Raw genomic sequence first — 24773 nt, 5'->3', positions numbered from 1 at the left:
ATGAGAGTGCACATGAAAATCATAAGCTATTGTAGGAAAAGAAAGGCTTAGTGATTAATCCAGCGAAATAGCAAAGGCACATTTCGCCGTGTGGAAGTAAAGTTCGCGCCAAATTTTCAATTGGTATTCTCCTCTAGAAACTTCAGAGCAACGTAATAAATAAATGATAATATTTAATAATTTTTCTTACCTGATGAGAGCCTGTTGAAAACGTAATCTGTCTTCAGTTCTTTGCGGAAGACTTCCTTCAAAGACTCTCTGACATTTTCTCCATCCTTTCCTGTTTCCGGAAGCATTTTCAGAAGTTGCTTTTTGCAATTGATCTCCTCAATTAGACTCTGAATGACTAAGCATGTATCTTGAGAATTTTCCTCATCAACAAATGTGACCTTGCAACCAAAAGTGGTTTTTATCGCTCCAAGAAAACACGCGAAATGATTATCAGTTCTACAACAGCAAGAAAAACAATCTCATTAGGGGTTCGGTCTAATTTTTGTGCAAAAATGTTTTAAAAAATTTCCATTGTTTGCTTTTTACCTCATATACAGTTTCAATTTCAATCGGTATTCGCTGTTCTCTTGGATCCTAATCAAGCCACCTCTCCAGAAACCATCCGGCTGATAAAACATCATTGTTGGTCTCTTTTGATTGCTGAACATATTGGTGGCCATAAAATGTGACTCATCAGCATTTACCTCCCTCATCTCAACATCCTCCATCAATTCCTCACGCATTGATACCTCATCTGTGCCCTCAACTTCCCCTGCTGATGAGGCCATTGTGGCTTGAGGCTGAGTTATTTGATGAAATTTCAAGTTTTCCATCAAAAAGCGATAGAATCGCTGACTTATCTTACTTCCTCCTACCTCCATATGAACGACTTTGAATGAAGAATTCGACGCGATTGCCACAAGATTGCGATAAACTGAAATTTACACCATGTGACTAAACGTTCAAATTTTTTCATACTAAATCCAAAAAAATAAGTGATTTACTACTGCAAAAGACATCTCCAAAACTCATTTAGATAACACTTATTACAAATAACTCAATAAAAATTGTGATTCCAAATAAAATTTGCTAAGCCATTAGGACTGTAGCGCCCCTAGTGCTAATTTCATAAAGCTTCCATGTTCCCAAAACCTTTCAAACTCCGCCTAATCTTTCCCTTCCATTCTCAAAGTCGTAAAAATTTATTAAAACAACCTTCTAAATAGTTTTTAATACAAACAGAATGAGTTGTGAACTAAAAAGTAGAGCTCCAGCTTCAAAATGTAACATTTAAGAGAAAAATAGACACGTTTTCCGAACATTATTTAACAGTCGAAATAAAAACAAACATAATCATCTTTATAGCAATCAGTAGCGCAGCAAATAAATCAAAAAAATATGAATAAAAAAAAATAAACAGAGATAGAAATACTCACAAAAATTTCTCTCTTGAATTTCCGTGTCGAAGAGAGGTGTAAGGAAAATCTTAGGAGTAATTTCCATATCTCCAGCCAACAATTGTAGCGAATACACTTTTCCCTCGTGCTGAATCTCATACTGAACATACACAGTGAATTTGTACGTTGATACATTGGTAAAATTCATTACTTGAGTATTAGTCACAAGTATTGCCGACAATCCTGGCTGAAGATTGTTTTCCTGGATATGAGGTCAAAGTGAAAAGTTCAACATGAACATTCTTGGCATTATTCAAAGCTCTGTCAGAAAAATACTCCAGTGCGACAAATACTTGCCTCCAATGGCATCCATTCGTGCTGGAAGTCACAGGAATTTGCATAGCAGGGCTCCTCATAGTCAAATAGTTCATCAACATTCTCAAACGTACAAGAATCGTTTCTAATTTTGTACAATTTGAATTCATAGCTCAAGCGATCTAATTGGGTGGTTGCCAATGATGGTCTAATATTGAGAGCCACACGTCGTCTGCGAAACAGAAAAAAATGAAAGCAAAAGTGAGGAAGAATCTTTTGTATAGCCCGGTATAGAGAATTGAATTGAAGTGAAGATGAAATTTTATAAAAAAGAAGTGGAAGAACGTCCCAGAACTTCCAAGGTCCTCGAACTCGTGACTTATATGCTATACCTCAAAAGTACTTTTGCACCATTTACCGTTTATCATTTTACAATCGATTTGAACCGATTAATAAATCGCTCAAAACATTGCCCAAAATACCTTAGGAGTAACATAATTGAATTTCGGAGAAAAATTATTTATCGGTTATGAACCGATTAGAATCGGTTCAGAATTGTCAACAATTCTAAGACCATTCCAACGAGTCTAAATATGATACCATTTTCGGTTGAGAAATAGTCTCTCTAGGGTCTTTTTAACATTCGATCTTAAAAAACCGTTATTAGGAATGATTCAATGGAATTTTCGTATCGGGACTAAATCTCCGACTGAATAATCTCTAAAATATTCAAAAACGAAAGAAATTACACGACATGTTTTCCAGCAATCCCAAAGAACATGGTTTTGAAGATGGGGACAGGTGGATGAAAAATAAATAACATGTTAACAGTCTTTGGACTGACTTATAGGGGGTCCCCTAAGATTCCAAATCTCTATCTCTAATCGTTTGGCCTCCAGAGCTGGCGACAACTTACGAACAGGCAAACAACGTGACGTCAAAAAACTCGAAACTTCATATAGTCAGGTGGAGTAACTGGATCATTTTCCGTAGAGTGCTACTTCAACGCTTGTTTTTTAGACTGATGAAATTCTTTTTTACTTCTTCTAAGTCCATAGAATTATTCACTGTTTCATTCAGAAACATAATATAAAAAACAATATCAAAAATATTAAAGAAAATTTATAAAATAATGATAATACTGAAATAAGTCATCATACACTAACTGGGTCGCCTTTTCGCTAATTCACTTTTAATTAAACCTTGGGATTTAAAATACTTTTTTCACAAGGAAAAAACAATAAATGTTTTCAATCAACCAGCTGTCATTAGCGAAAATATCACTGCTAGAAAATTTTTAGTGAAGAATCCAGCTGGCACAAGACTGAAATGAGTCGATTACACTCACTTATTTAATGGATAAAATTATTATTTTTGCTTTTTCTCAAACTTGAATAGTTATATTATGTGCGGAAATAAAAATAAAAGTATTATTTTAAGTGGATTAGTCATAAACGATCCAGATAGCGAAGCGCCCAGATTAGCACACTTGACTGTATTTCCACAATTTTACCAAAACATATTAATTTAATCCAGAAATTAAATTAATCAATTCATTGAGGTTATTGAATTATGTAATTTAATTATTCTTTTGTTTTTTTTTAATAACAACATTTTAAATAAAAGTTGATTTTGAAAAAAACAAGTCATTTTCCTTAAATATATTTTTTTGCACTAGATTTTCCACATCTTTTAAGGACAGTAACCGTTTCTGTGTCAATTGCATAAATTTTTAGTAAAGAGAAATATATCATTTTCATCAATTAAGAAATTCTAATTTCGTATTGCAAGAGCATTTTTATTTTTTTTAGGAAAATATTTTCATCGCATTTTAAAAACTATTTTGTTTTTTAAGAAAACACATGTTTTCTAAAAGACATTTTTCGACATAAAATAACGATACTAATAGAATACTACTATTAATTAATTAATACCGATTAATTAGAAGACCCTATCTATGAACAATATCCAAGCAGCTTCTGAACACCTTCAATTAAGAATTTTGAGATAAGATTTGAATAGACGAATCGTTATTAACCTTCAACTCAGAATCGTAAATCTTCAATTTTTATAACTCAAGTATTTAAGCCTTCTTTATGTGGTCGTGGTTTTTTGGTGCTTATTCACTGAGAGAAATCCGAAAAAGTTAAAATAACATTCCGGAAATGTTAATTTTACCCTGCATTATTGATCCGAAATTGGTGTAAATATTATTCCTTTTAGGTGTATTGGGGGTAAAAGTTACCCTTGTTAGTGTTAATTTTACCCTTAAAAAGGTGTAAAATTAACATTGAAAAATGTTGATATATTTTTACACCTAAAAATGTTAAAGTTACGAGGAAAAAAAGTTAATCGCACCCTCTTTTTTTTCTCAGTGTTTACATGGTTTACTAGCTATTAAATTAATTCATAAATCGTAAAGTCCGTTATTTCCGATACGAGAAAAATAAGTCCTTTACGGTTATTTTACCGATATATTACTGATTTCAAACCACTTTCAAAAAATCCAAATTTAATTAAATCGGTTGAAAACTAGGTCCTATGAACTGTATAAAATAAAACATGAAAGGGGATAGGGAAATATAAAGATAATAACAATAATCCTTAGGGCCACTTGGGAGGGCATCGAAGACCATATTATCTCTTACCGTTTAGCCCATTCTTGGGTTACAAGCTTACGGAAAAAGAATATTTTAGAAGAATAAAGTCATTTTTACAAGCACTTTATCGATTTATTTATTACCGATCGCGACCAATAAATACGGGTTGAAAATTTCAGAACCTTTCCAAGAATTCCAAATTTAATCCAATCAAAAGTTCAAATAACGATATTTTTAGGCCATAGGTACATATGTTTGAACGTAATGTTCGCCTGGACCACCTCCAAAACATATCCAAAAGCAAATGAAATCGTATCAGTTGTTTTCAAAAGAAACCAAAAAAATGGTTTTTATGGGGTTTTAGGAGGTTAGGATAAAAAAAAAACGTTTGGAGATCATGTCCTGGGGGTCATCGAAGATCGGAAACTGATATCTCTGATCATTTAGACTCGGTCTATGACAAGTTGAAAAAAGCGACACTTCTTGTCTCTTTTGTTCGAGCAGTCAAATGGAAATGCAAAACGTGTTTAACTTATTTGTCTTATTATGTGGATTACTTATGTCCTGATAAATTAAAAATTCTAAATGAAGTTAATAATAGTAAATAAAAATATTATTAAAATATTATATTTTTTATGTTATCCTATGACCTTCCCCCTTATTTTGTCATCTTTTAGTCTATTTATTGTGCAGACTGAAACTTTAAAACTCAACACAGAGAAAAATTTTGAGTTAGAAAAAATTAAGAAACGTGGTTTTGAATCAAGAGTACAAGAATTTCAAACTACTTTCCCCTATAATTGAGATATTTTGCGCTTGAATTTCTCTAAAAGAGTATGATAGTTTAAAAAATAGAATAAATTGTGCTTAATAATAGGAGAACAGTGGGTTTGATTTTAGAGAATCGTAGTTTTGAACAATGATAGAGCATACAAGAGTTTTAAAGTTAGAAGGTCATGGTTTTGATTTTAGAGTATAGAGGTTTCGAGATAAGACTATTTTGGTTTTGATCTTAGCGAAATCATCGTTTCGAAATAAGACTATAGTGGTTTTGAATTCTATTATACTATTATGGTCTTGATTTTAGAGTATTGTGGTTTTGATTTTAGAAACTTATGGGTTTGATTTTAGAGTATCGTGGTTTTGATTTTACAGTATCGTGGTTTCGATTTTAGAGCATTGTGGTTTTGATTTTAGAAACTTATGGTTTTGATTTTAGAAACTTTTGGTTTTGATTTTAGAGTATCATGGTTTCGATTTTAGAGTATAGTGGTTTTGATTTTAGAGCATTGTGGTTTTGATTTTAGAAACTTATGGGTTTGATTTTAGAGTATCGTGGTTTTGATTTTACAGTATCGTGGTTTCGATTTTAGAGCATTGTGGTTTTGATTTTAGAAACTTATGGTTTTGATTTTAGAAACTTTTGGTTTTGATTTTAGAGTATCATGGTTTCGATTTTAGAGTATAGTGGTTTTGATTTTAGAGCATTGTGGTTTTGATTTTAGAAACTTATGGTTTTGATTCTAGAGTATCATGGTTTTGATTTTAGAAACTTATGGTTTTGATTTTAGAAACTTATGGGTTTGATATTAGAAACTTATGGGTTTGATTTTAGAAACTTATGGGTTTGATTTTAGAGTCTCATGGTTTTGATTTTAGAAACTTATGGTTTTGATTTTAGAAACTTTTGGTTTTGATTTTAGAGTATCATGGTTTCGATTTTAGAGTATAGTGGTTTTGATTTTAGAGCATTGTGGTTTTGATTTTAGAAACTTATGGTTTTGATTCTAGAGTATCATGGTTTTGATTTTAGAAACTTATGGTTTTGATTTTAGAAACTTATGGGTTTGATTTTAGAAACTTATGGGTTTGATTTTAGAAACTTATGGGTTTGATTTTAGAGTCTCATGGTTTTGATTTTAGAAACTTATGGTTTTGATTTTAGAACCTTATGGGTTTGATTTTAGAAACTTATGGGTTTGATTTTAGAAACTTATGGGTTTGATTTTAGAAACTTATGGGTTTGATTTTAGAAACTTATGGGTTTGATTTTAGAAACTTATGGGTTTGATTTTAGAGTCTCATGGTTTTGATTTTAGAGTATCAGGGTTTTGATTTTAGAGTCTCATGGTTTTGATTTTAGAGTATCGTGGTTTTGATTTTAGAGCATTGTGGTTTTGATTTTAGAAACTTATGGTTTTGTTTTTAGAAACTTATGGGTTTGATTTTAGAAACTTATGGGTTTGATTTTAGAAACTTATGGTTTTGATTTTAGAAACTTATGGGTTTGATTTTAGAAACTTATGGGTTTGATTTTAGAAACATGGGTTTGATTTTAGAGTATTACGGTTTTGATTTTAGAGTCTCATGGTTTTGATTTTAGAGTATCGTGGTTTTGATTTTAGAGCATTGTGGTTTTGATTTTAGAAACTTATGGTTTTGTTTTTAGAAACTTATGGGTTTGATTTTAGAAACTTATGGGTTTGATTTTAGAGTCTCATGGTTTTGATTTTAGAGTATCGTGGTTTTGATTTTAGAGTATCATAGTTTTGATTTTAGAAACTTATGGTTTTGTTTTTAGAAACTTATGGGTTTGATTTTAGAAACTTATGGTTTTGATTTCAGAGTATCATGGTTTTGATGTTAGAAACTTATGGTTTTGATTTTAGAAACTTATGGGTTTGATTTTAGAAACTTATGGGTTTGATTTTAGAAACTTATGGGTTTGATTTTAGAGTCTCATGGTTTTGATTTTAGAGTATCGTGGTTTTGATTTTAAAGCATTGTGGTTTTGATTTTAGAAACTTATGGTTTTGTTTTTAGAAACTTATGGGTTTGATTTTAGAAACTTATGGGTTTGATTCTAGAAACTTATGGTTTTGATTTTAGAGTATCGTGGTTTTGATTTTAGAAACTTATGGGTTTGATTTTAGAAACTTATGGTTTTGACTTTAGAAACCTATGGGTTTGATTTTAGAAACTTACGGTTTTGATTTTAGAGTATTATGGTTTTGATTTTGGAGTATCATGGTTTTGATTTTAGAGTCTCATGGTTTTGATTTTAGAGTATCAGGGTTTTGATTTCAGAGTATTATGGTTTTGATTTTAGAGTATCACGGTTTTGATTTTAGAGTCTCATGGTTTTGGTTTTAGAGTATTATGGTTTTGATTTTAGAGTATCGTGGTTTTGATTTTAGAAACTTATGGTTTTGATTTTAGAGTATGATGGTTTCGATTTTAGAGTATAAAGGTTTTGATTTTAGAAACTTATGGTTTTGATTTTAGAGTATTATTGTTTTTTCTAAAATCAAAACCTTGTTACTCTAAAATCAAAACCATCATACTCTAAAATCAAAACCACAATGCTCTAAAATCAAAACCACGATACTCTAAAATCAAAACCATCAGACTCTAAAATCAAACCCATAAGTTTCTAAAATCAAAACCATACGTTTCTAAAATCAAAACCATGATACTCTAAAATCAAAACCATAAGTTTCTAGAATCAAACCCATAAGTTTCTAAAATCAAACCCATAAGTTTCTAAAATCAAACCCATAAGTTTCTAAAATCAAAACCATAAGTTTCTAAAATCAAAACCATAAATTTCTAGAATCAAACCCATAAGTTTCTAAAATCAAACCCATAAGTTTCTAAAATCAAACCCATAAGTTTCTAAAAACAAAACCATAAGTTTCTAAAATCAAAACCACAATACTCTAAAATCAAAACCGTAATACTCTAAAATCAAACCCATAAGTTTCTAAAATCAAACCCATAAGTTTCTAAAAACAAAACCATAAGTTTCTAAAATCAAAACCACAATGCTCTAAAATCAAAACCACGATACTGTAAAATCAAAACCATGAGACTCTAAAATCAAAACCCTGATACTCTAAAATCAAAACCACGATACTCTAAAATCAAAACCATGATACTCTAAAATCAAAACCATAATACTCTAAAATCAAAACCACAATACTCTAAAATCAAAACCACAATACTCTAAAATCAAAACCATGATACTCTAAAATCAAAACCACGATACTCTAAAATCAAAACCATGAGACTCTAAAATCAAAACCATAAGTTTCTAAAATCAAAACCACAATACTCTAAAATCAAAACCATGATACTCTAAAATCAAAACCACAATACTCTAAAATCAAAACCATGATACTCTAAAATCAAAACCACAATACTCTAAAATCAAAACCACAATACTCTAAAATCAAAACCATGATACTCTAAAATCAAAACCATGATACTCTAAAATCAAAACCATAATACTCTAAAATCAAAACCACAATACTCTAAAATCAAAACCACAATACTCTAAAATCAAAACCATGATACTCTAAAATCAAAACCACGATACTCTAAAATCAAAACCATGAGACTCTAAAATCAAAACCATAAGTTTCTAAAATCAAAACCACAATACTCTAAAATCAAAACCACAATACTCTAAAATCAAAACCACAATACTCTAAAATCAAAACCATGATACTCTAAAATCAAAACCACAATACTCTAAAATCAAAACCACAATACTCTAAAATCAAAACCATGAGACTCTAAAATCAAAACCATAATACTCTAAAATCAAAACCATGAGTTTCTAAAATCAAAACCATGAGTTTCTAAAATCAAAACCATGATACTCTAAAATCAAAACCAAAATACTCTAAAATCAAAACCATAAGTTTCTAAAATCAAAACCACAATACTCTAAAATCAAAACCATGATACTCTAAAATCAAAACCATAAGTTTCTAAAATCAAAACCACAATACTCTAAAATCAAAACCATGATACTCTAAAATCAAAACCATGATACTCTAAAATCAAAACCATAAGTTTCTAAAATCAAAACCACAATACTCTAAAATCAAAACCATGATACTCTAAAATCAAAACCATGATACTCTAAAATCAAAACCATAAGTTTCTAAAATCAAAACCACAATACTCTTAAATCAAAACCATGATACTCTAAAATCAAAACCATAATACTCTAAAATCAAAACCATGAGTTTCTAAAATCAAAACCATAATACTCTAAAATCAAAACCATAAGTTTCTAAAATCAAAACCACAATACTCTAAAATCAAAACCATGACACTCTAAAATCAAAACCACAATACTCTAAAATCAAAACCATAAGTTTCTAAAATCAAAACCATAATACTCTAAAATCAAAACCATAATACTCTAAAATCAAAACCATGAGTTTCTAAAATCAAAACCATAATACTCTAAAATCAAAACCATAAGTTTCTAAAATCAAAACCACAATGCTGTAGAATCATCACCACAATAGTCTAAAATCAAATCCCCAATACTCTAAAAGAATTCAAAACCACAATAGACCAACATCAAAACCAAAGTACTCTAAAAGCAAGACAATAATATTCTAAAATCAAAACCATATTAGTCTTAAATATTTCAGATTAAGCAACATACTTCAGTGGAGATGAATTCCGATTGGAAAAGTTTATATAAAAATATCGAAATAAGACAGACTATGAGAGGTTCTAAGCCTTGATACTCTAAAATCAAAACCATTATACTCTTAAATATTTCAGATTAAGCAACATACTTCAGTGGAGGTAAATTCCGATTGGCAAAGTTCATATAGAAAATTGAAATGAAAGATGCATATGAGAGTTTCATGGAAGTGAATACGCGCGCATCATATGCATCACGTGAAAAAAGGTAAAGAATGAAATATATAACATTCACAAAAAAACCCTCAAATTGCCTTGATTCAAAACCTCAGAATACTCTACTTTCAGAACCAGCAATACTCGACAATCAACACAGCAAACACTCCAAAATCAAAACCATGGTACTCTAAAATCAAAACCATGGTACTCTAAAATCAAAACCATGGTACTCTAAAATCAAAACCATGGTACTCTAAAATCAAAACCATGGTACTCTAAAATCAAAACCATGGTACCCTAAAATCAAAACCATGGTACTCTAAAATCAAAACCATAGTACTCTAAAATCAAAACCATGGTACTCTAAAATCAAAACCACAATACTCTAAAATCAAAACCATGGTACTCTAAAATCAAAACCACGATACTCTAAAATCAAAACCATAAGTTTCTAAAATCAAAACCACAATACTCTAAAATCAAAACCATAATTTTCTAAAATCAAACCCATAAGTTTCTAAAATCAAACCCATAAGTTTCTAAAATCAAAACCGTAAGTTTCTAAAATCAAAACCATAAGTTTCTAAAATCAAAACCACAATTCTCTAAAATCAAAACCATGATACTCTAAAATCAAAACCATAAGTTTCTAAAATCAAAACCATAAGTTTCTAAAATCAAAACCACAATGCTCTAAAATCAAAACCACAATACTCTAAAATCAAAACCATGATACTCTAAAATCAAAACCATTTTTGCTACAAATTCAAAACTATTTTTCTCTAAATTTAAGAGTAAAAAAGTCTAAATTCAAAGCTACTGAATTTCAAAACCATCGTACTCTAAAATTTAAGAAAATGCTCTTATAGAAATTTTTTCTTAATTTAAGCGAAATTTAAGAAAAAAATTGCTTGGAGCAAAATCGAACCCTTAGTTAGAGTATTTTTTTCTTGAATTTAGAGGGTAATTTTTCTCTGTGAACAAAATTGTTTTGTAAAGTACACAAATTCTTCCACGTGATCTGCAAGCAAACTAAAACTTAGTATGCAATTTTCCCTCAATTTTTATTCCAACACAAATTAGAGAGAGAAAAAAAACAGATTTAACAGAGAAGAGAAGTTCTGGGAATTTAGTAAATTATTTCCTCTACACAATTTTCTATCAATTAAGCTAATGGCTGTTGTTCACATCAAAATCTCTCCTATTCCACCCATTCATGCGTTGGATATCAAAGTGCAATTTATCGTGGCAAAACACAATCAACCATTTCTCATCCCACTTATTTATGCTACTGTAAATCTCCATTAGAAATATTTATTCAGCAAACAAATCACGATATCCTGTTTGTGTGCGACTTTTCTCCGGAAAGAAAGGAAAGCAACAAAATCCATAGAATTTCATGGCAAAAAAAAGCGCGCCTCGATGGCACGTTGCGCCGAAGAGAAAAAAGCTCAAAGCTTAAATCTGCATTGCGACTCTATGAACATATTTAGGCATACTCTTCGACGTGCTGAGCGTGTATGTGTTTGGAAAAAAAGGCTGCAGAGAGGGAAAGTAGGGCTCTTTTTTCGAGAATTTCCACACCGGATGCGGAAGAGCATTTTCCCACACGTTCACTTCATCGCACTATGAATGCTTTCCATCCTAGAAAAAAACTCTGAGATGTTTGAACAAAAATCTATTAGCCTACAGTCTTGCGATTACAATGCATCTAAAAAGAAAAAATGTAAGAATTGCATTTCTTTCTAAACTTTATTATGCAAGATTCTTGTAATAATTTTAAAAGGTTTAAAAGGTTTTTTTTATCTATCTATCACTTTACTTAATATTTTAAGATTTTTTAAGTAAACTTGATCAGAAAAATATTAAATAAGGTTAATAAAAAGTAAATTTTGATTAGACAAATTTAAATTTAAATTCAGAAAATTTAATGTAATTTTAATTTAATTTAATATAATGGTGCTGGCACACCTTTTAGACCTAGAAAATTTCATAAAATCGAAATTCACATCCCATTCATTCTCATATTGTTTGCATAAGTCTATCCTAGTCTTTCGCACACTTCTTCTTCTTCTTTTGAACATCACTCCAAATTCAATTTAGTTTAATCTAATGTTGAAAAAAGCGATATAGACATGCAAAACGTTTAAGAGAGAAAAGAATGTTAATTTTAATTTCATGAAATTTTACTGATCTAAAAGGTGTGCCGCAGGCATAAATCAAAACATTTTCAAGAAATAAAAATTTATACCCCTTTCTTTCTCAACTATCTATCTCACTCTCACTCTCACTTAAATTGGATTAAACGAAATTGAATTTGTTGTGGCATTTAAAAGAAGCAGAATAGTGCGAAATTTAATTTGTTACCTCATTTATACAGTGATATTTTACTGCTCGAACTCAACGGAAAGAGCAGCATAATATCGTTCCTATGAAATTACAAACTTACAAAGGATCAATTTTGAGTAAATCACAAATTCTGAGTGCTTTATCAGGAGACAACATGAAAAATTCTATTTTGTGAAGAGTATGTAAACAATTATCTCTTTATTTCAATTTATATAAACATATTTATAATTATAAATATAATATTTTATTTAATATAGACATCGAGACTTTCACATTTTTACCTCTCAAAATATGTTATTTTCTTTAAAGTTGGTTATAGGAGAAAGGCTCATAATTTTGTCCAGTTTCTTATTTTGGACATTTTGAGGATAAAATTGGACATTAAAAATAAATTGATTAAAATTATGGATTTTTATTCCAATATTTGATGAATAATGAATTCTATCTAAATATTTGTTCTTTTTGGAAGATTTTGACACTAAATACGTTAAATTTTGAATATGATTTGAGTTAAAATTGCTTTGTTGAAAATTCAGTCTTATTTAGCTGTGGTGAAGTACTAAAAATGTTTCTTCGCTTTTTCTGAGAGATATTATTGAATATTCATTGAATATTGTGTTGATTCACGTTAGTGGTGATTAGTATATTTGACCTGAAGTAAGATTTGCCTTGTGAATTAGATTTTTCGTGTGAAAAATGGGAAATTTTCTAAGACATTCACCAGTGAGTTGATATTCCTTATTTTGGACAGGTGTCTTTCTCACGAAATTTCGTGAAGTTTTAGCTTTTGTGATGACTAGGTTGGACAATTGCCTGGAGAAGCAAAGTAGCATCATCTCTACGAAAGAGATGTAGCGAGAAAAGCCTTAAAAGGCTCCCGGAAAGGCCAGGGAATGAGCAAATCCGCACGTACTTGGAGTACCGAAGTCAACTCATTTTAATGAATGATATGGAAAGTTTCCGGGCTTCTTGTGACATTCTATGTTTCCCTTACATGAACAGGAAGAGGACTTGGTAAGATTGGTTCATGAAATGAAGAACAATGGGCATCCTGTTGAGGCGGATTAGCTGTCCAAATTTACAGCCAAGTTGCCCAAATTAATAAGCAAGTTGTCCGAAGTTCGAGTCAAATTCACCTCTACATATCAATTCATTTTTAAACGTATTAAGACTGATTTTACTAAAAACAAAGACAGTAAACTCTTGCCAAGTTTCTAAACAACCCTTCTCAAAAGAGAGTAACAAAAAAAGTCAATTAGTATTGATAATATCGCACTTCAAACTTGGAACATCGATGCTTATAAGCAGACGAAGCAGACTGTCCAAAATTATGAGCATCTACCCTATCGGAAAAATATTTCTGGAATAAGAAAGACAAGAGATCAACTTGCTTGAGTTAGTCACCTGTTTCACAAAAACGTAAACGATAAATCTACTTTGTGCCTCTTTACTTCAAACAAATTGTGCAAGCAGTCAAAAACAGCGAAAATTTGAAAAATATTTCCAATAACGAAATTTAGTGACTCGTCAGATCGATTTTGACTCCTTACTTCTTATGATGTCATATTTTGTAGAATTTTGGAAATCTGAAGTTTGAAGCTTTTAGTCGTCACGACCGTCCGTTTGTTCGTCCGGTCGTTATACCTCCTCTACAAGAAAAACGGTTTACGGTTAGAGATAGCGGCTGAGAATCATCGAGGGACCCCCTCATAAGTCGACCCAAAAGTCGTTTACCTGGCTCTCCTTTTTTCACGCCAGCGGTCGTGCGTTTTTTACTTATTTTTGTATATGTTTTGGAAGTACTTAAAAGAACATTTCGCTCATATGAAAATACCATTGAATCCTTTCTGATAGCGGGTTTTCAAGGTCAAAGATTAAAATGTCTCTAGAGAGCGTATTTCTCAATCGAATGTGGTCACGTTTGGACTTGTTAAAATGGTCTTCGAATTTCTGACAAGACTGAACCAGTTTTAATCGGTTATGAACCGGTAAAAACCGATTCATAAGCAATAGGTAATTTTTATTAAAAAATCAATTGCATTACCCATAAGTTTACTTTGGGTGATGCTTTTCAGTGATTTATAAAACGGTTCAAAAGGATTGTAAACCTTTAGGTAAGGCATTAATGCGAAAGTAGATATGTTTTAGGTATAGCATTTAAGTCACGAATTCAAGCATTTCGCAAAGCATGGAAAGCTTTGCCAAACTTTTTTCATATTTGACAATTTTTAGAATATTTTTCCCTATTCGTAATTTCTATTTATGTTACAAGACCTTTTAATAATTCTAATTTAATAAATAATATCCATTAATGTGATGATAAAAATTAAAATATTGAAAACTTGGAAGCTTATTTAGTCAATAAATCCAATTTATAGCATTTTTACACATGCATCACGAAACAAACATAACATTATAAAAAAAAAGTATCCAAATGGACATTAAAAATGAATTATCACATAAAAGATGATTTACGAAACATTGACGATGGAGACAAGAAATTTAATAACCCTCCAAGTTAGATAAGTGGTCTAAGCAATAAAGCACCCCCCTCTCTCCCTCGTCATTTATGTCAGTTCTGAGAAATTATCAATTTCGCGCCAACAATTTGTCCTGGGAAAGAATTCCCCCAAGTCATAATGTTTCTGCATAATTGAAATTCTTCTTGCTATCTAACATTTTCTTCCACCTCGCCCAAATACCCATTTGCAGGAGCGTAGATAAACACTAAAAAAAATTCCACCCACGTTGCGAGAGATGGACTCCCAACATTGTGCCACAATATATAAAATTTATTAACAATAATAAATTTTCCACCCTTTCTACTACCTCCTCCTTTCTCTGATTTCAACACAGAAAAATACGGCAAAAAAGACCTTTGGAGACCTATTATGTGCCTATTAATAGGAAATAAACAATACATAATATTGTTGGGCAATCATGACCCAATATAAACGGGCAAAACATTATGCTCCAAGTCCACCCCAAATTTGGTCCATGGTAAATTGTTTATGATTTCTCTTCTAGAGAGAGAGGAGAAGAGGAAAATTTTCGGGACATTAACCAATATCGTTTACAGAAATCTTGGGGTTGCACATTTCATACTTCCGGGCATCGCTCTCCATGAGCAATATTTACCCCTTTAGAACTCACAAATACACATGGCTGAAGCCTGGGGGGGGGTGGAAAAATGTGTGTCAACTTTAAGCATGCGCCCCACATCTAAATCGACCCATTCAGCAATACGGGCTGCATCGCAAATATTGCCTCTCATCTCCCATTCTCTGCTCAATGCCATTTAATTACACCGTACGCCCCAATATTTATGCACTTTGTTGCTATTATTACGTGACAACACGAAATACTTTGTTTAATTACAGCAATGTCATAATTGGTTTTGAATAACTAAAGTGGAATTGCCATACAACACGTGAAACTCCTCAAGCAAAAGAGAAGAACCTTTTCACGTAGGAAGTCAATATTCCGAAAACACAACACCCCCAGGAGAATATTGATATTTCATTAAAGTTTTAGTGCGAACGACTCCAGTGATTAGTTCACTGAGTAAGACACTTTACGAATCCCAAATTTATTGAACGTTCTGTTACGTGTGGATGGCATAAATTTACTATCCACAAAGCTATACTATACAAAGTGTGGCTGCTTTACATGTATTTTTTGAACTATTTTCTGTACAAGGGGTGGCAAGGCTGGCAAAGCATCCCATGGTTTGCAAACATGATCGAACTCGTAATATGCTATGCTGCTTCATATATTGCAAAAGTGATTTCGCATTAATAACCGTTTCTCAATTCATAACCGATCTGAACAGATTTATCACCATAAGATCGCTCAAAATAACTCACAAATAAACCGAATAACAAATCGGTTCATTACTGGTTCTTAACCTTAACTGATTGAAACTGGTTTAATCTTGTCATAAATTCCAAGACCTTTTCAACGAGCCTAGATATAATCTCTATAGAGCCATTTAAGCTTTTGATTTTGAAAAATCGATATTGGGAATAATTCAATGGTATTTTCAAATCCGGACGAAATGTTCGCTTAAAACCTGTAAATCATACCCAAAATTGAAAAAATCGTACGACCGCCGGTGTGAAAAAATTAGGTGCATTTTAAGGGTCCTTGGGTCGACTTATGATGGGGGTCCCCCGAAGGCCCAAAGTCACTATCTCTAACTGTTTGGCCTGTAGAGCAAGTGGCGGCTAGATGGACAGACGGACAAAGAGCATGACATCACTTCTGAGATATGTTGAGAAAAGTGGTCTTCAAGGAGTGAAAAAAAGAAGAATTATAGGGAAAAGCTCGCTACCTTCGTACGACTCAAGTTTCGTACAACTTAATTTCTGTTTTATGTTCGTAATGGACTAGACTCATGGCTCTTTTTTCGGAAATTTAAGGCGTTGGACTAACTATTAAAATATAAATATTATAATGGACCAAATTTATTTGAAACACATTAAAACAAAATGAATTGTTTGAAACTTGAGTCATCTGAAGGTAAAGCGCTTCCCTTGTGCATATACTACTACCTTCTGTGTGAAATTCGAGCAGTCTAATAATACTGAACCATTTGCCCGTCATTTCGTTCCCCAGAGCTTTCGGTTCCAATATGAACCTTCTTCAGTGGCTGAAAGGGACCGAAAGCTCTGGGCTAGACCAAAAAAGTGTTTTTCTCTTAAGGTGATCACTTTTCCCACTGGCGAATACCGGATACACTCCCTATCAATAAAATCGCGCCGGTTCCCTTTTTTAGATCTCCTACATAAGTCAACCTTTACCATTGTTAAAGTAACCTTAATTTTGTCCTAATGTGTTTAGCGATTCTTTTATCATTTCTATAAATGTGTTAGAATTTTTTGAAGGTGGACTTATCATCTATATACAAATATTTCACCGAATCACTATGAATTACACTTTTCAGAGACAGAAAATTAAAAATATTTTAAAAACTATATTTTTTTAACCGATTTGAATAAATTTGGATTCATTTGAAAGGTCTTGGAAAGTCTAACAAGCTTGAACTAGTTCCAGTCGGCTGATCAACCGATAATAAATCGGTCATAAACCGATAATTTTTGGGTGAAAGCCAAATGTGTCACATTTGCTTCGGTCTTGGCGATCTTAGAAGTGCTTCAGAAATCAGTTCAAATCGATTGTGACCTAGTAAATTAATTACTAGACTTCGTGAACATAAGGCTTTTCCTCATAAATTCAACTGCTAGAAAATTTACTAATGTAAATCACACGTATAACATCTAAGTCCCGTGTTTGAGCATTCTGCAGGGTTGACACACTTTAAACCCGATTTAAGAATTATGTTGTAAAATTGATTTTTTTAAAAACATAGGGTAAGTGTGCCAAATTTCGGCATAATTGCATGCAAATGGCAAAGTCTCAAGTTTGAAATGTGATATTTTTAATACAAATTAATTTTTTTACTCCTTTTTCTTAAAGCGTGTTGCTTGGAACCTTGTAGACAATTTATCGTCTTTATTTACTCTAAAATCATTCTTAATAAATTTCAAAATGAATAAAAATATAGACATAGCTTTGGTGCCCTATTTCGGCCACCTTCATTCTAATAGCTTCTTGCCCTTCGGGAATTCTTCCTATGTTTTTTTCGCGTCATCTCGCTTGTCGAAGCTACATTTTTTGTTATTCTTTTGCATTGTATAATCTCTACAGTATGTAAAAACTAAAAATTCATGAAAATTCGAGGAACAAAAAAGGTGGCCGGAATTGCAAGCTGGCCGGAATTTGGCACACTTACCCTACATATAACTAATAAATTTTAAATAAAACATTGAAAATCAAAGAATATTTTTCAAATTTACAACACTAGGAAAAAGAATTTCGTGGTGTTCAGTGGACAGTTCCTAGTCTTTTGATCAACTAACTTTAATTTTTATAAATATATTCACAATTACCCACATTACAAGCGGTTTTTGGCTCAGAAGTGTTTTTTTCTCTCTCAAATATTCAGTCTGACCTACTTTCTAATGAAATTGTAGCAATTGATATTTAGGGGAATCCTATATGACGACATGGCAAATTTTTGTGGTTAAATTCGGGAGCAGGACAATATAAAAGGCCAGTATCGAAAGGCTATTACGAGCAGCTTCATGGACTTCTCAATCGTTGATATGAGTAACATTTTCGAACACTTTCGTCGAATTTATCACACAAAAGATACTAAATTTGTTATATGACATTGTCTTATTGTTACAAAATTCCTCTGATTGTCACATAAAACATACAACCAGTAATTTTCCTTCATTTTATCTCAGGGCGGGGGTTAGAATTGACACTAAGACGGCAATGGCCGCACGAAAATGTGGCGAAAAGATGAAAATGACGTAAAAATAAAATTAACAATTGAAAAAAAGGTGAACTGTGAAACTTTGGAAACATGGATCATATTTCGGTTTGTCAGAATATAAGTCGAATAAGACGATTTTTTGCAAAATTGATTTTTCCGCTTTTCGGGTACTCCTTGACATGCTTTACCTTCTGTGTGAATATTATACCGGAAAGTTTATTATTCCAAAAGTTATAGAGATTTCAAATCTTAAAAATCCTATACTCAGCATGTAAAATCTTAGCTTGAAATCGCTCTCCTGTAACGTTGTTCATTCACGACTTATTCGTTTTATATTCTGAGTTGTTGATTTATTCTCCTGGAAGGTTTAAAATGAAACTTTTCTCTTTAAAATGAGCATTTCAGGGTTCAAAACCAACCCGTAAAGGTTCACTTTGAGCCCTTCTAGGGATCAGCTATCTTTTCAAATGGTTTATAGTAAACCTTTTATTTGCAATAGTGAATCGTCTCGTCAATGCGTAATAAATTACATGGAGGGAAGATACGCGTAATTAATCAAGCGTTTGTTCCCATTTGCCCCTATGTCAACACTGTTGATTGTACACATAGTGAGCTTTATTCTACGCTTGACTTTGCTCCAAAGGAAGCTTTTGCGACCAATTGAACCAGAAAGGAGGTCAGTGCAAAGCATTAGTTTTGCACAGAAAGCCCACCTGGGGGCGAACCCCTTAATTGTCCTAATTGTTAATTATGCCCCCAATTGATGGTGCTTTTCCTCCAGTTCCACACCGCATGTGAAAATTGGCGGAAAACACGAAAGTCTCGTGACTATCTCGTATTTGTGCGTCGTCGTGAATGAAAAATACTTTGAGAGAATTCCTTCTCTCGCTCGCTCATTCGCTATCAAAAGCAAAAGGCATTTCCCGCAGTTTGAAAATTGGCGAAAAACTCACCATACATCTACTTCGTGGGAGAATTGAGAGAGAGTAAGAAGAGAATACACGGGCGCGACTCCTCAATTCCCCAACAGACTTTTCGTGCGTTCTTCAGTTCTCAACGAACCGCCGACCAAAATCGACATTTACCATTTGTGTCTGCAAGAAGTAAACTTTATCATCCACAAAAAATTTCCTTCGCAATTTATCTGTGATTAGTACAATTTTAGGAATATCGGTTTTTTTCTTTCCCATGGACTCTAATTTTCGCACGTATTGATGGAAAAAAATTGAAGATTGTGACTAAATCAAAATAAAAAGTAAAAAGTGTAGAACATAACACGGTTTTTTTGGTGTGTGCAGTAAAGTTCTTGTGTGTCTAAAATTTCAATTGAATTTAATTTGTCTCTGAATGTATATTGACATTCGGAGGCAAAATCAGTGAAATTGATTGTAATTTGGAATTGATGAGAGGGAACGTCAATTCAACTGAAATCCATTGGGAGCATTTAAATTGCTGACAATGTTACGTGGTATTCTATGAGACACAAAAAAGAGGCCCCACTGGAAGACGGAAGATATTGAAAACAATTCAATGATAATTCGTATGTGAAATACAACCTGTGTATCTGTTCTATCTGTTGAAATTTATTTGTGAAAATTAGCATCTGAAAAAACATTGAAAGAACCGTCGGTTGGATGAAAAAAGAATTTCATGGAAATACGTTGAGTATCTTTGAAAAGGTACTCTTGTTTCTTTCTCAAATTTCACCATCGAAAAGACAAACAAAACTCCCACAAAATATAATAAATATTGTGAAAAAAATATCAATAGAGTGATGAGAAAAATATTGGCCAATTTACATGAATTTTCAAGTATATAAAATTACTTAAGTAAATTTTTTTGTGTCTTCCAATCCACCAAGAAAAGAGAATTGTTCCGAAGCTAAAAAGCTTGTGAAGCTCTTAGTCACGCTATGAACTGAACAAAATTAAATTTTTCTAGACCAAAGTGATATATTCCATCAAGTTGGAAACACGGCAGAATTTTCAATTAGCATCCTAACGAAGAAATTTCATGAATCAATTGACACCTCACGGGGTTACAAGAATCATTCATGAAAACGAATAGATACCAGTATCGCATTGTGAAGAGATGTTTCTTTATATTCGCCACAATATCCCTCCTTCCACTTGGGGTGGTCTACCTTGTATCATCAGATCAAGTTTACAACAAACTAAAGTCATACGATGTGAGTACAGAACTTTCAAATATATACAGTGACTACCATAAAAGCTCTACAAATACTACCAAAATATCAAAAAATTATAGGGTCATAAATAGCTACAACAAAAGAACTCTTCTATCAAGCATTTTTTATATTATCTAATTTGCATTTTCTCATGAATTCTTGCAAATAAAATTCTTCACCGTGAAAAGAAATTTATAAAATACCAAGAAGTCATATACTATCAAATTAGGTTTCACAGAACATTGATTGTTTAGTCTCCCTACTATTTTTTGTTATTATCTTATTCTCTGCCTTCCATTACACACCAAATAGTACAATACACAATGCTAGAGTTAGGTAAATTTATGCAAAAAGTAAGCACTGTTTGTTGTACATTTCTGTCAATTATTTATACAAAAATTGTCCCTTATTTCCACTAAATCACCACGTGAGAAGTGAAAACGACAGAAAGGGGTTTGTCATGATAACAATACCTTTCCCACAATAAAAAAAACATAATATTGTCTTCAAAATAACCAAATTAACCAAATAAACAATGTACTCGTAGTTCAAAAGTCTTGAATTTCTCTTCTCATGCAATTAGTCAAAGAAAAATAAAGTTTAAAAACGCCTTCGGCTAAAATTAAGATATAAAAGAAAAGCATTATACCATTAGAAAGAGATGAAAGAAATTAATTAAACTTTAAAATCGGCATAATGACATATGTAAGGTTCATATTATTATTGGAAATATTTAAATCAATGTATTAAAACTGTTATATTCGGAATAGGGGAAGGCTTTCAGGCTTCGGACACTTCATTTCTTCCCATATTCCTTTAAATGATCTGAGCTATCTATGCATCTTTTAATACCTAGTCTTAAGTCACACATTTCCCGATAAAAATAGGTTAGATCCATTATAGGACTATGGAAAAATATGAAGTGTTCGAAGCCAGAGTGAACCCAAACAGAAGTAGATTTTGATTCTCCGATAGTGTCTTGGATAAAATGTAAATGGAACACTATTTGCACAAAAAGTCGTTAAAGTTCGAAGAATTCAAATTCAATTTCGAATTTTAATACTAAATTTATAAAATTTATCAAAATTTATTTATCAAAATTTATCAAATATCACACTAAAAAGCTGGCGAAAGAGTTACTCAGTGATTATGGAGTGATTAAATACTGGGGTAAGAACAGTAAACGTCGTTGTTCTGCTTTTTTCCTCGGAACAATGTGAAGATCGTCACATTTTGACACTTGAGCACTTCAAATTCGAACATGATGTAACATGCGCCACCTTGCGAAAGTATTAAGAAGTAAAAAAGTCTCTTTTTTGGATCTTCAAATAGATTTTCGAATTTTTCAAGATCTACTTCTGTATGGAAAGAGTGTGTGCCTTTAGACTATGATTATGCCTTTAGACTTTATCAACATGTATAGTCAAAAAAATTATAAGATTGATATAAGTAACATCAATTGAAAATAAAAAGAAAATTGAAAAAAATATATTTGTAAAAGACAAGAAATAAAATAAGGTCTAAAGAACACATATTGATAGTGTACGAAAACAGGAAAAAGTTTACACTAAAACAGGTCGCATTTTTCAGAGCTAATATCACCCCTCTGAATTGATACGAAATTGGGATGATAACCTTATATAAAAAGGTAGGGGAATGTTGGCATGGTTCGCACAGAATGAACCTTCAAACAACGTAAATTTTCTCTTTGTTTACAAAGAGCTAGTTCGTCATTTTTTAACCATAAAATAGATAATAATTAAACTCATGAGACAAGATGAGAAATGGTAAGTCAGCTCTTTGCAAACAAAGAGAAAATTCACATCGTTTGAAGGTTCACTCTGTGCGAACCACGCCTACATTCCCCTAGATTAATGAAAAAGTTATATTACTTGCATTTTATTATAGATACATTAAGATTTTTCTATGGATCGGCTTAAGCCTTTATCGGTTCCGCTGTATCCTGGCCATTTATTTTGACCTATCATGCACTTCCCCATTCCTCGATTCTATCTTAACGCCTAAGGCGATTCTCCAGCTCTATATCTCGGCTCCAATAATCCAAATTTAACCATATCAGTTAAGAAAATGTGCCCTCCAAAGTGATTGACCTTTAAACTTTAATAATTCAAAATGGCGAATTTTCCGGTCATAGGTAATTATGTTTAGATGAAATGTTCGCCTTGGGGTACCTCAAAAACATAATAATAATGCTGGCACAACATTCCATGGAGGAACTAGGCCTTCCCATCAGGAGATTTCTAGACACGCATTATTATTTTTTCTTGTACGGGATGAGGTTGTCAGTCCGATGCCCGAGAAATCAAATGCAGTAAAGCTCACTGGATGCAATACGAATCCATACACCAGAAAAATTCCTGGTGACCTAAAAGGATTCGAACCCGGGACACTTGCATCATAGAGCGAGTGCTCTACCACTTGATCTATTGAGTGCCCAAAAACATAGCCGAAAATAAAAGAAATCCATAGTGTCGTTTTCGTAATAAACCAAAAAACATGTGTTTTGAAGGGGTTGGAGGGACATGAGGGGGAAAAGAAAAAAGTTTTGGAGATAATATTTTTTTGGGTCACCGTAAGTTGATATATTTTACCGTTTAAACTCCAAAACAGTGACAAGTTGAAAAAAAAGCCGATAACATAGCTGCTCTCTCTTTGAGTTCGAGCAGTAAAATAACCTTCAAGAATTGAGCATAGTCCACGTATAAGTTTTTACATGAAATCCCATAAAATATTCTAGTACATTCACATTTTCTAAAAAAAAATATATAGAAATGTTTGCAATATTCTAGAGCTTTTGAGCTTCACAAAAGAAATTCTATATCAAAGATAGAACGAGATACGAGATATTGAATTTAACGATATACGCCAGATACAAAAATTCATGTTCCGCACTGAAAATTAAAGCTCAATTATCCTTGAAATAGCAAACTTCCGTATAATTTCGAGAACTTTTTATTACTTTAACACTTCATGGTCAATAGACCAAAAGCATCAATTCAGTTCAAAAGTTGTTCACCCAGCAAAATGACCTACCCCCTCGGAAGTGTTACGTAAAGGCAGAGGAGATAGGGTTAAATAAAAATATCACTTCCATCGAAAATCAACCTATTTTGCTTGTGTAAACAGTCTATAAATCAAGTTTTCAAACTTATCGATTTGGAACAAATTCTCATGAGATTTTGTCCTCTTTCCTAATGTTAGCTCTTTATTCATTCTTTGCTCCCCACGAAAGCATTTTTCCACTTTTCTCAACATTCTCCATCCCATTGAAAAAAAGATACCCATTCTCCCTCTCTCTCTCTCTGAAAAATCTGAAAGCTGAAAATAATCCAAGAGATCGATGGTGTGAGAAAGGGCAAGTGATAAAAGTTCATTATACCGAGCTTTATGTGTGAGCTATGAAACTTTTTCAAATCACATAGAATCACCTCAGCGTTTTGTGTGTTCTTTATACTTGTTTTTTCCTCCTTCCTTGTTTCTGCCCTCATCCATGTCCCTGGGTTTAGAAAAACCCCAGGAGGTGAATTTTATTTGATGTGGACAAGTGGTAGGAGACGATGTAACGATTTGTCTTCCTGCCACCTGAAGAAACTACGCCACCTGAAGCTCAAACTTTTTCAATTTGCACTCCTCCAATAGAAAAAAAGGACAGTCCCTTGGGTGGACGTGATTTCCAAATATCCTTTTCATAGTAATTAATCGTAATACTAAAACCTCCGAAACATATTTGAATATTTGAAGATACATAAAATTGTATAGAGGCACATTTGCATATAGAACACTTCATGTCCCATCTTTTTTCACCTAATAAACACTCTTGCAATTCTTGTTTTTACATTTTCCAAAGACCACATAATTTAACATAAAACTTTTCCCACATTGTATGAAGCATAAAACGT

General features: G+C 32.3%; 2 protein-coding genes across 3 annotated transcripts in view; one reads left to right on the top strand and one right to left on the bottom strand.

The window, feature by feature from the left end:
• LOC129804982 (uncharacterized) overlaps positions 1-24773 on the bottom strand; it is a 74766-nt gene that overhangs the window by 8451 nt on the left and 41542 nt on the right. For both annotated transcript variants that reach the window (XR_008752036.1, XM_055852780.1), the window contains exons 4-7: positions 1746-1935; positions 1428-1650; positions 538-925; positions 191-447 (exon numbers count right to left, since the gene is read on the bottom strand). Coding sequence is in view for 1 of the 2 variants with exons in the window: in XM_055852780.1 (XP_055708755.1) it covers positions 191-447; positions 538-925; positions 1428-1650; positions 1746-1935 (1058 nt within the window). In the remaining variant the exon portion in view is untranslated. The remainder of the gene's footprint in view (positions 1-190; positions 448-537; positions 926-1427; positions 1651-1745; positions 1936-24773) is intronic.
• Positions 19639-24773, top strand: part of LOC129804983 (carbohydrate sulfotransferase 11-like) — a 41356-nt gene continuing 36221 nt past the window's right edge. The window contains exon 1 of the mRNA XM_055852781.1: positions 19639-20853. Within this exon, the coding sequence (XP_055708756.1) occupies positions 20719-20853 (135 nt within the window). The 5' untranslated portion in view covers positions 19639-20718. The remainder of the gene's footprint in view (positions 20854-24773) is intronic.

This window comes from Phlebotomus papatasi, chromosome 2 (assembly GCF_024763615.1).
Source record: "Phlebotomus papatasi isolate M1 chromosome 2, Ppap_2.1, whole genome shotgun sequence".
Taxonomy (NCBI): Eukaryota; Metazoa; Arthropoda; class Insecta; order Diptera; family Psychodidae; genus Phlebotomus; species Phlebotomus papatasi.
Note: the sequence above shows the minus strand (reverse complement) of the source record. Positions and strands in the feature narration are given on the sequence as shown.